The following is a 12,599-nucleotide window of genomic DNA, read 5'->3' on the forward strand; positions in this document are numbered from 1 at the left end:
AAAAAGTTCCACACCCTCTTATATTTGGCCTCTCGCCACTGTAGGAGGGCCATGGTAATGCTGAGGGGGATGGTGGGCAGGTAGTTCGGATTCCCTATCTTTGGGGTCTGGGTCAAGATGCAGGTGGAAGTTGTTGTGACACTTCTACTCTGTCCCACACCCCCCCCCCCCCATCATCACCCGAAATATAGGGGATATGTAAACCCCTGGTAGTCAGGAGGGTCAGGGTAACCATGGCACCTTCCTTATGTGAATTCCGACGCCAGCGTGAACTAGGAATCAAAAGTGTTTCTCAGTACTAGGCCTAGCCTATTCCTCCAGGTATCAAAGTTGAGCCGCCTAATAGTATCTCACTAAATGAGGTATACCCATTTCCCCCTCCGCTTGTGTTTCTTCTCCATACAAGCTTTTTTGACAGCCCAAATGAAGTCATCTTTATGGTGTTGCAGTTTGCCAAGTTTACGTGGAGGGTGGTTGAATGAGAAGTGTCCACATAAGTTAAAGGATCTTAGGCAATATGGTCATGGTTGACTGCTACAAGTCCCCCTAGCCCGGAAAGGGTGTATCTCTTCCATGAGGAAAATCAGACCGGGAATTGGAAAGGAGTGTTGAGTATTTAATGTCAGCGGTTAGTTCCGGCCTAGAATAGATCTACAAGCCCAGGTACTTAAGAGGGTAGTGCATGCAAAAGGGGAAAAAAAGTTCAAGCTTGACCTGATCAGCTTTGGGAAGAGTAAGATTGAGGGCCTGAGATTAATCTTGAATTCAGATGCCTGTCCGAACGCCTCCATCTTGCACATTTGTAAAGGCAAGGATGTGAATGGTTGTGCTACAGCAATCATGATGTCGTGGGCATAAAGAGCCGACTTGTGCTCCCTTCTCTCCCCCCCTCCGCCCCTCCCCCCACTGGAATGCCTGATATATTGGGATTCCTACATATTTTTTCAGAAAATAGTTCCATATAGAGGGCAAATAGTACTGGGGATAAGGGGCAACCCTGTCGGGTGATTCTTGCCACATCGAATGATTGCAACATAACCCCATTAACCCTGGCCATAGCTACAATCGGTGTAGCTACACCAGACCCAGCGTTGGAACCGTGTACCCAGTCCAATCTTAGCGAGTACCAAGCAGATGTAAGGCAAGTGTACACGGTTGAATGACTTCTCGGCATCGACAGATGAAAGAAGTGCAGGTAGTCAGGAGCGCTGTGTTTTATCAAGGAGATGACAAATTAGTTTAGTGTTGTCACTGAAGCATCTCAGGGATAAACCCGGCTTGATCAGGGTCAACTAGGCCCTGCATGCAGGGGGCAAGACGAGACACCATAATGCTCATAAAGATCCTGGCGTCAACATTTAATAATGAAATAGGTTGGTATGATAAGCAGTATGCCAATTTCATGGCGTCTGTGAGAGATCCTTTGGTCCTAAATGAATTATAAAGACGAGCCAGCAGGGGCACACTTCATTTCAAATATATGACAGAGATCCACAAACATTAAATAAAAAATAAAAGATTGCATTTTAATGACACCAAATCATGAGTTCGACTAAGCTGATACTCGTCCTCTAAGTTTTGAGAAAATTCATCCGTTTTGCTGTAGCTAAACAGTTTTTTTTTCCCAATCAACATGAACATGGGGGATTGTCCTTGTGATACAGCCCCAGACCCCTTATCTCTTCCTCGGTAGTGTTTTTTCTAGCAGATTAACTTTACACTCTTCTATAAAACATATCTCAACCTCTCCTTGAGGGCTTATTCAGGGCTAATTTCTTTACATAAATCTAACCATGTTCTATCACAAATTATTTTTCAAATGTATTTGTGAAGGCCGTCTTCTGTCTTGGCCTCTCCAAATTAGAGCTCTTGTGTCCTCCACCTGCATTTCAGAACAAACCTCAACTTCTATCTAAGTTGCACAGTGCTAGCAAAAACTTAGGAGTATCAATGAGAACTGAAACATTTTCACATGGTTGGGATCACCTATTCAATCTGAGAATAGTTTCACTATTTAGGGATTGATTTCCCTTTTTTATTAGACATGAATTAACTCTTAATTTCTGGCAGAGACTAATGCATTATGTGAACATAGAAAGCGAAGGTTTCGACAAATTGCATTAAGAATATTGCACAATTATTTGAAAAGGGAAAAAAGTTGAACGATTATTGATATGCCTCCCTTATTACCATTCCTTACTGCCAACCATTATGAAGGGTTAAGGTTTGCTAGGTTGGTCACTGCTTCCATATATTTTACGATTTCATGATGAAGAATGAATTATTCCTTACCTGTATCACTAGTTCTGTATCATGAATTACTTTATAAAATTCATCAACAACCCTCCTGTCCCCCTTAGTGGAACCCCATGAATTATAGCATAGTTTTGAAAATATTTAAGAATTAACTACGGGGATGTCCGGATACAAAATGAGCCTGGTTCCATTGACGTGATAAGCACTCTTGTAGCGGATGCATTTAAAGTCTTGCATGGGGTACTATGAAGATGCAAGAGGCCGTCATCCCTATGAGTTGAACACTCGTGCTGGGAGGGAGTGTTGTAGGTGAAACTTTGTTAGAAGAGTTTGCATGCTGGCTATCCTTGCTGGAGTGGGATACCGAGGTACTGTTGTACTTTGGATAGCTGTAGATGAGACTTGGTGTGGTTTATTGTGAACCCCAAGTTGTGGAGCAGTTGGATGGTGGCAGGAGTGTGTTCCACGCATTGATTGCGTGAGCTGGCTTTTATGAGCCAGTCGTCGAGGTATGGGAAGACATGGATGTGCTGTCTTCGTAGATGCGCTGCCACTACTGCTAAGCACTTGGTGAATACTCTTGGTGCTGTTGTGACTCCGAATGGGAGTACTTTGAATTGATAGTGCTGCCCGTCTATTACAAATCTGAGATACTTCCTGTGAGCCTTGTGAATGGGAATGTGGAAGTATGCGTCCTTGAGATCTAGAGTAGCTAGGAAGTCGTTTTGCAGCAGGAGCGGAAGGACTTGTTGGAATGTGACCATGTGAAAATGGTCTGACTGTAGGTATATGTTTAGCGGTCTGAGGTCTAAAATAGGCCTTAGAGAGCCGTCCTTCTTAGGAATCAGAAAATATAGAGAGTAAACCCCCCTTGTTTTGTTTGTGCAGAGGAACTGGTTCTATTGCACTTTTTTTTAGCCAAGATACTATTTCTTGCTTTAACAGTGATAGATGTTCTTGTGACATTGGACGCTGTTTGGGTGGTATGTTTGGGGGGGGGGGGGGGTAGATGTTAGCTCTAGACAGTAACCCGACTGAAAGATTTGTCGCACCCACCTGTCTGATGTGATGTTGATCCAGGCAGGCAGGAATTGTTGAAGTCTTCCCCCCACAGGAGTGGAATGTTGGGGGGAGGGGAGGAAAGTCATTGGGTAGGGGTAGAGGCAAAGCAGGAGTTTTTGACTTAGGAGTGTGCCCTTTTAAATAGTCTTTTACAGGAACCTGTTTTTTCGACGCTTGTGAATCTGGCGCTTTGGGCATTTTTTTACTCGGCTCCGAGTGCGGTTTTGGCATCGATGAGCCGCTGCCAGTCTTCGGTGCCGTGTGCTTAGGTGTCGGAGCAACGGTCGGCGTGGTAGAGAAAGATGGGTTCTTCTTCGGTATCCGTATAGGATTGGCACCGGGAATAGGCTGGCTCAAGCCCTACCCGCCTGAAGGCTTAGTGGGCTTCTTTGCCGGGCCCGAAGGCAGGGCGTGGGAAGCAGTGTCTCGTTGTGCACCCGGGCCCGAAGGAGAGGGTGTGACCGAAGTCTTTTTTGAGGGTGTCGAGGAAGGGTTGGGATTGACGGTCTTACTTACGACCCGTTGAGCTGAAATGATGTCCTCGACGTCGGAGTCTTCGGCATCTGAGGATCCGATACTCTCTTCGGTGTGCTGGTGTTCTGGTACGTCCACACCCTCTTCAAAGAGGTCGTCGGGTCTCGAAGCCGACGAGTGAGCCATAGTTCTCTGAGCTCGTCGGTTCCGAATGGTTTTCTTGGAGCGGAATGAGGCACACGCCGAACAGTCTTTGGCCTCATGCTCCGGTGAAAGGCAAAGGTTGCACACCTCATGTAGGTCGGCGGGGGAAACTTCGACCCACATTGAGGACACCTCTTGAATGGCGTCCTTTACATGAGCTAGAAAGTAAGGCCTAGGTAGGCCCGAAGGCCTTCGTCGACGACCGGAATCGAAGACTTCAAAGTGGTAGAGAATCGCGTCGATGTGTAGCGCGATCAAAACAATGCCGTCGGTTCCAAACCGGAGCGCAGGAAACACATCCGAGCCCGTTGGCGGAAAAAAACAATCTGGGGATGGAGCCGATGCCCATGTGCAATGTAGTCCATAGGAGGAGTCACCTACCTTGTGACTTCCAAACAACTTTTTAGGACAACAACAAACTGCAAACATCAGGGCCCAACACTAGGTGGCGATCTATGCACAGTGTGTAATCTGCAGCTCATTTGCCTCGAACACAATATTATGATCACAGCAGAGCAGGAACTAAAAGCTACTTGCCTTCTAAACACCATTTCTGATGGCTACATAATCTTTTTTCTGACACCTCACCTCTTGAAAACTCCTTCCAGGTTCAGACTGTCCAGGAAAACTTTTTCAGGAACACCACAAGGTGGCACAACAATGTTCCCGCCATTACCCACCTTCTGTGAAGTCACTGGAGTATATTATTTGCTAACCTGCAAACTGAAGTCTGGGGCAGGCTTTTATTCAGTGCCCCATCAAGATATGCAGAAAGGAGCTGAGAACCACGATAAACAGAAACGTAGCATGACCCAACTGCATACCTTGGGATCTTACTAACTGTAGGCCAAGGTCAACAGGGAAAATGAGGGGCGAGTAATCATTGTAAAGATTATATCCACCAGAAATATGGTTACCAAAGGTAATAAACATTTCCTTCTAATGTGAGGCAACAGTAATTTGCACAATTATGCAAGGACGACAACATACCTCACAGGAACATTTCAGCAACTGGGATGCCTCTGAAAATAGTCCCGGAAGCAGTCATGGCCCTGAAGAAATGAACAGAAATGCCCTCCAGAGGATCTTTGTGGTCAGTGCATATATCTTGATACACAGGTGAACACTATGCAAAATAGTGCGCTTGGTCGTGATCTTGCCTTTTTTCGCTTCGGCAAAGCCCACAAAGCCCTAGTCATCAACCATGTTCTGCTGCTTTTGTTAGATGAAGTACGACACCACAGCCCAGGATACAACTTATGCAGACGTTTCTCCTCTTTTTCTGTATGCAAAGGAGGGAAGAAAGGTGGAAGGATACTAGAGTGGCCCATATAAAATGCAGAATCGTTTATGGGTACGAAGGATGGAAATGTGCCAAGTGCCAAATTATGTGGATAGAAAACTGTGTAGTGCACACAAACCAAAAGAAGCTGCATTTCTTCAACCCTGTGAGCAGAAGTAATCATACCAGGTGAAATGTTTTCAAATTAAACAGTAAGTCGTTGAATCGGACTACTATATAAGCTCAAATTGAGATGACCACCAAGAAAGTCAAACAAGGCTTAAATCCTATTGAGAAGGAGGGAACAAGTAAAGATAACCATTCAGAAAATGTGCACTAGCAGCAATTTAATAAAAATAAATTTCTTTGCAGACCGACCTGCTATGTAGCCTTTACTTTTTGCTGTGTCAAAAACCCTTTTACATGGAACAATGCAAACCTAAAGAAGTCAGACAGGTAAGCTATAAAAGGAATAACACATTATGACTCACACCAAAGAACAAATGTGCCCCAGTGGCCTTAAAAGATAGGTTTGGTGGCAAGCTTCCTGGTCACCAAGATGACGTCTGTGGCTTTTTCAGGAAGGCAAAAGGATTCTAGCCAGCACTTCTAAAATTTCCACAGAGTCTGGGCAATGGGGTGAAGGACCTGGTCATCCAGCTACAAGAGTAAGTCTGCTTTGGGTGACAGAGAAAGAGGAGGCCAAATGCTGAGTGCCAAAAGATGGACATACCAGATTCCTCTTTGGCCAGTCTAGAGCAATCAAATTTAACCTGAAGGCTACCCCAAGGGACTGTCCTGAAGGAAGTGCATGACACAAAATTTAAAACAATTCCTTTTCTGGGAGATGGCAAAGAGATACAGGCATGAAAACACCAATCTAAAGTGATCGCCTAAGTCACTTTGGGGTGTTACCTCTTTTTGGCCCTTCAAATGACAAAAGAAGGCATCTACTCTCACACTGAGGAAGCATGTGAGATAGGTTTCTAACAGACTCCCTGTCGCTGCACCCATGTTCACTGGAGATTCGCATGCCATCATAGGATGCATGACCCTACACAACACTGTTTATGATGATAGAACCTGGGCCTTACTACTGAAACGAAAGAGAAAGATGGTCTTCAGTGCATGATGGACAGGCCACAGCTCAAGAACATTTATGTACAGATCCTGCTCTCACACAGACCAAAGACTCAGTGTCAGCATGTCACCTTAATAAGTACTCTCATCCATAACTATGGTAGCTTGAATCTTAGGAGGACTAACAGAGAGAACCCTAAGAAGGTTGTAGGGCTCCATTTAGCAAAGCAGATCCTGATGCACCGACTGGAAGATCCCCACATCCATGATATTGTAGCAAATGCCCTTTCAGGCTCCACGGAGGAAGGGTTCTCTACTGCCATGAGGCACAAATAGGATGCACAAGGCTATGAGGCGTACCCACTGCAAAAATAGCAGGACAGGGAGGCAACCTTGAGTCTATCATCTGAATCCTCACACAAATATCCATGATCCTGTGAGATGGAGGAACAGCCTTCATAAGGCTTGTGCCTTCCACCACCCCTATTACGGTCGACATTTATGTAGTAGTGAGCTGAGACTTATGGACGTTGATGGTAAAAACCACATCAAGAAGAAGAGTAAGTAGCGGAAGATGCTTTTAGCAAGTACGGGAATACAAGAAATCTCAATGGCTGCAGTGAAGTTCTGATACTCTTGGTGGAATGGCTGTACAACACAGCATGCAAATTCAAACAAATTGCTTATTTATAATACACACAAGTAGGGTTCAGGATACACAAGGAGCCATGTAAGATGGAGGTGGGAGGATATTATTAGCCAACATCCTTAAGGTACTACGGACAAAAGAAAGTACAGGATAAATATAGAAGCTAATCATGCACTTACCAATCAAGCCTTCAATATTGATATCTAGACGCTTGCATTTAAAGTCTGGGTCAGCACCATTTTTGTGTAGAATGATCTGGGACACGCATTCATCAATCAGTTTATAGTACTGTGGTCTGTCAAAAGAAAAGCAAAAAACCCAAGAAAAGGTTTAGTAGTAAGAATAGTATTATATATTGGTCACCAACAGCGCAAACAGTTTGCACAATTGACAAGATCAAATAAAAACAACTCTTTCCTTCATGGTCAACTCTGATAATAATAAAACTTGCAATTTATTTTAACAACAAAATAGAAAAACAACATTTACGCTTTTAGTAGAAGTTCATCTTTAGGAGACACATGTTTTTAGAGAAGCCACTTGTTTGCATAAAAAAGGCACCACCCACCTCAAAACCTACACTGCTGAAGTACTCCAACTAACAGTCCTTTGCAGAAGCTTCACATCGGCATATAATTTGGTACTGCTCCGGGGACTCTGGTGCAATTTATTTTTAATTGACATTGGCGAGACAAATTTACTGCCCTGAAGAAGTCCAATTTTAAACCGACGAAAAGCGTTGGCTGATGTTTTTTATGAACTGAACGCAATAAAATAAAGGAAGAAACTACAACCTACAGACTGTATAGACACAGTTTTTTAAAAGGAAGTGTCATATTTAACTTTCTCTGACATTGTCAAAGTTAATTTGTTTGTCTGCATGTGGTGCAGCTCCAACTGTGTATTGTTGTTCTATACTCCCTGTTGAAGGGAGGTATCGCTGGGCAGGGGGTGCATATGGAGATTTGCACACAGGGACAATATATTTGGTCACAAATGGCATAGGTGACTAACGATTGGATGCTACGATTATCTTTTGGCCCAATGCCCTCTTTTCGAGTAATTGTACTTACTGAAGACCCTTGTGCCAGTGGTGAAGTTGAAAGGCAGTACCTTGAAATGGTAATGCTGACCCCTTACCATGAGTTGCAGGTAGTGTCGGTGGGCAGGACGGATGTGGAAGTAGGCCTCCTTGAAGTGTAATGCGGACATATAGTCACTTTGCTGGAGTAGGGATATGAGATCCTGCAGCATCACAATGTCGAAATGATTGGAGAGAGCATTTCAATTGAAGGGTCTGAGGTCCAGAATGAATGAGAGAATTGTCCTTTTGGGGATAAGGAAATAAAGTGAGTAGCCCAGTGGAAACTGCTGGTGGTAGGTCTGCTGCTGTCTTTGATAAGTGTGTGGGAGGTGGTCTGGTTGGTTACCCTACACTGCTGCCTACTAAAAGACTCCCTCGGAGTGGATGTTTGGAGGGCACACATAGACTTGGTGGTGTCCGTGTCTTTCTTCAGCTTCTCCAACATCTAGTCAACCTGCGGCCTAAAAAAGTGTTCGCCACAGAAGGGCTGAGTGAGCAGATACTCGTGAACCTCTGGTTAAAAATCAGGGATGCAGAGGCAGGCATGGCATCTGACCAGGATTCCACATGCAGCAGGCATCCAGGGCACAGCGGATGGTGACACTGGAAATGGTTTTACCCTCTAGCACCAGTTCCTCACCACTCTGATATCCCTCAGGAAAAAGCTTGAGGAGGTTTTGCATTTCGTCCTAGTGTGCTCTATAATACCAGGAGAGCAGGCCAACAGTGTTGGCAATCCTTCAGTGTATAGTCACCTGCATCACTACTCTCTTCCCGGTCACAATGACATTTTGCCCTCCTTATCTGGAGGGAGTGCACCGATTGCAGCTTGGGCATTTGCTGTGTGTGGACAACCAAGGATTCAGAGGGTGCTTGTAGTATGGGGATTTGTGAGGGATTATATTTCTTGTCAACCCAGAGATGACGTTTTTGGTGGTCTTCAGCATGCCATTAAGACCATCCTTTCATATGCAGATTATTTTCTCTTTATTGGCGCCTCGAGTTGGCCCTGCAATTGTACCATCTAGTCTCTATCCTGTTGGGAGACAAAGCAGGACCTGATACAGCACTAACAACTGGCAACTGTATTGTGTGTTACATATTGTGTGTATGATGAATATATGATGAGGTGTGAGTTTGACCTGATTGATTGAAGGGATGTGTGGGAGATACATTGATTGTTCTTTCATTGTGTTTCTTGTCTATATTATCATGTTTGTTACTATTTGAAAGAATTGAGAAAAAATATGTTTTTATACTCTGAGCAATTCATATATAAAAAATGATCTTCACATGAATGTAGTGTCATGATTGGTATGATGGTGTTCTGGTCTTAGTGAGCCTACTACTGAGGATATGTCATTGGGGACTCGTGTTGAGCCCGTTTTCTAAATCAGAGGGGCAGATTTTTGTTTTGTATTGAATTGTTCCTGATTCCCCTGCTCGTCTGCCTCGTATTTGAATTTTCAGGGGGCCCTTTCTTCTATTAGCCCTATTTTCTCTTTATCGCCAGCTCAACACCAGGATCCTTCCTTACTTAAACTTGGTCTGCGTAACATCTTATTGTGGATGTCCAGAAATGCTTTAAGGCTGAATGGTTCTATGATTGAGGTTCTCATTCTGGGGAACAATCCTAAGCTTTGGGGAGCCAGCCATTGGTCGGCCTCTTTGAGACCCTTGCCTATCCCGGTTCCTAAGGTTAAGAACCTGGGTTTTTCCATCAAGAGTTTTGATCCCCCTTGCGAAGCAGACCCAAATCTTTACCTAGCTAGCATATTCCCCTCCAGATGGCACCACATCCTACCACAAAGTTATTCAGAGGCATGAACATATCACACGTTGGATATGCATGTCTTCCAGGACTTCCTGAAAGAGAGGCTATCTAAAACCCAGTGCAATTGTCGCCTATGCTTAATTTATTTTATTTTTATTTTATTTAAGAGAGTTATAAAGCGCACGGCTTTATAAAAATAATATAATTTATAAAAACCCAGGTTCTTAACCATAGCAAGCTCTCCCTTGCTGCTCAGATCTCGGGACTCACCTTGGCCTGCCTTGCTGTCCTCAAGTGGCTAAAGACATTTTTGGGGTTAATTCCACTGGGTGCTCAGAGGACTGTTCTGCAGGGCTTGGTGATCTCCAGACTTGATTATGGATATGTACTATATCTGGGTGCGGACAAGACCTCTGTACATTGTCTCCAGCTAATTAAGAATGCAGCAGCCTGCCTCGGCATGCCTCTGCTTCCCCTTTGCTCCATCAACTTCATTGGCTCAGGGTTAGTAAGCGTATCGAGTTAAAGGCCCTCTGCTTCATGTTTAGTGCTCAGCACGGCCTGGCCCATGTATACATACTCAATCTTGGCAAGCCTTCCTGACCCGCTCGCAACCTAAGATCAGTCAATCTTTCTCTTTTTTCCGTTCCCAGAGTTCGGCTGACCCATATGGGCGACTGTTCGTTTTCCTTCCTGGAACCTAAACTATGGCATGCCCTTCAGGCTAGAACTCAGGAATTGTCAATCTCTCATTGTTTTCTGAAAAAAGCTAAAGACATTCCTTTTTAGTCGGGCCTAATGCCATCTGAGCACCTTCATCGCTAGTCCCGCTTAAACGCCGGGAAACCCTGCTGGGTAGCCGTGCGCTTTATAACTCTCTTAAATAAAATAAAAATAAAATAAATTAAGCATAGGCGACAATTGCACTGGGTTTTAGATAGCCTCTCTTTCAGGAAGTCCTGGAAGACATGCATATCCAACGTGTGATATGTTCATGCCTCTGAATAACTTTGTGGTAGGATGTGGTGCCATCTGGAGGGGAATATGCTAGCTAGGTAAAGATTTGGGTCTGCTTCGCAAGGGGGATCAAAACTCTTGTCTCACGGGTCGTCAGTAGGCACCGGGTCGTAAGGTGTCTCGTAGCGGGAAGTGGGCCGCCTTTCCCATGAGATGAATAGGATGAACCCTCTACTGAATATTAAAGAGAGGAAGTGTGTGGAGGAGGTAGTGGTGAAGGGGGGGGGAGGAGGAACAACAGGTGGAAAAGGAAAAGAGCCGGTGCCCCTGCTTTTGAGCCTCTTGAGCTTAGGAGGTGGGGGAAGGCTCTACAGCAATTTCCTCAAAGGTGAGCTTCCTGTTCAGTGGCAAAGTCTTACTAGCCTTTGGAGGCAGCTTGGTAGTGATCTTGCCTGTCTGAGGTTGGGTAAGCAGTCTTTACAGGAAAGTTTCAAACTCTTCCTGAAGCCACTGGAGGATAGGTTGCTAGGACTAATCTGAGATGGCAGACACAGGTGTTTTCGAAGCAGAGTTTTCTCTTAAGAGTTACATTTTTCATTCAACATCAACGTGGGATTCTGTGCCAAAGCAGTCTTCAATGCCAGCATCAAAAGTTTGTTCTCCAATGGCTCCACTTTCAAGCACGTCGGTACCGAAGGGTCTTCTTGTACTAGAAGGCGAGGTAGGCCTTGCACGTGGTGTTGCCAAGGCGGGTAGAGAGGCAGAGTTTGCAGACCTGATGGTGATCAGTTCACAGAAATTTGCAGTGGCACTGTAGGCAGTATTTGGAATGGTGTCCTTTCCATCACTATTTAAAAAATGTTGGCAAGAAAGTCCTTGAGGCAAGTCTGAAAAGCCCCGAAGATTGCTCCATGCCCTGGCGATGAGGCGTCGAAGAAGGCCAATAAATCAAATATTTATGAAGCGCAGCAAATCGCCCATGAGGGTCTCAAGGCGGAGTTGCTAGCTGTTGCGTGGTGATATGTTCATTCGAACAGCCGGGTCTCGAGTCCTGAATTTCCTTAATTGCTGGAGCGATGAGGTGGTCCTGAATTGCAAGGGAAAGTTGCTGCAAGCTTTGGCCGCCAGGTGCGAGAAGAAGCGTCCTTGGCTGTAGGCTGGGTGGATCCAGGAGGAGTTTGTGAGGAAGGAGGCACATCGTAGATGTCTGGCTAGTTGGTGAAAGGTCATGCGTTTGTTGATTTATGCTGGTCTTCATTGTGCAGGGCTTTGTACGTGTGAATCATCATCTTGAACTGGCATCTCTTCTGGATCAGAAGCCAGTGTAAGTTCTTGAGGTGGGGTATGATGTATGATGTATGATGTGGGTCCTTCTGGGGAGGTTGATGATGAGTTCTGTAGCTGAATTTTGTATGGTCTGTGGTCTCTTTAGGAGGCATGCAGTGATGCCTACGTAGAGTGTGTTACCGTAGTCCAGCCTGCGTCACAGTCCTTCTGGTGTTGACTGAGGACCACCTGAATATTTTGCGGAGCATGCGAAGTGCGTGCAAGCAGGCGAATGAGACGATTTACTGGCTTCTTCAGATATAATATGAGGCTACTATCATGGCTAGGAAAGGTAGTCTCTTGGTCTTCCTGCAAGGAGAATATGGTTGGTGTCCACTGAAGATCATTCTGAAGAAAACAAATCGCCGAGAGGACTTTTTTCCAGTGCTGCTGGAGTCTAAAAGCAACCAAATGGGACAGAAGGAAAGTGTTATAAGAGCTGAACATGGAG

The 12,599-nt window shown here is 44.9% G+C and overlaps 1 protein-coding gene across 1 annotated transcript in view; it reads right to left on the reverse strand.

Moving 5' to 3' along the window:
* Positions 1-12,599, reverse strand: part of DIAPH1 (diaphanous related formin 1) — a 1,046,618-nt gene that overhangs the window by 394,844 nt on the left and 639,175 nt on the right. The window contains exon 13 of the mRNA XM_078653498.1: positions 7,187-7,302. Coding sequence (XP_078509624.1) covers positions 7,187-7,302 — 116 coding nt within the window. The remainder of the gene's footprint in view (positions 1-7,186; positions 7,303-12,599) is intronic.

This window comes from Lissotriton helveticus, chromosome 7 (assembly GCF_964261635.1).
Source record: "Lissotriton helveticus chromosome 7, aLisHel1.1, whole genome shotgun sequence".
In the NCBI taxonomy this organism is placed as follows: domain Eukaryota; kingdom Metazoa; phylum Chordata; class Amphibia; order Caudata; family Salamandridae; genus Lissotriton; species Lissotriton helveticus.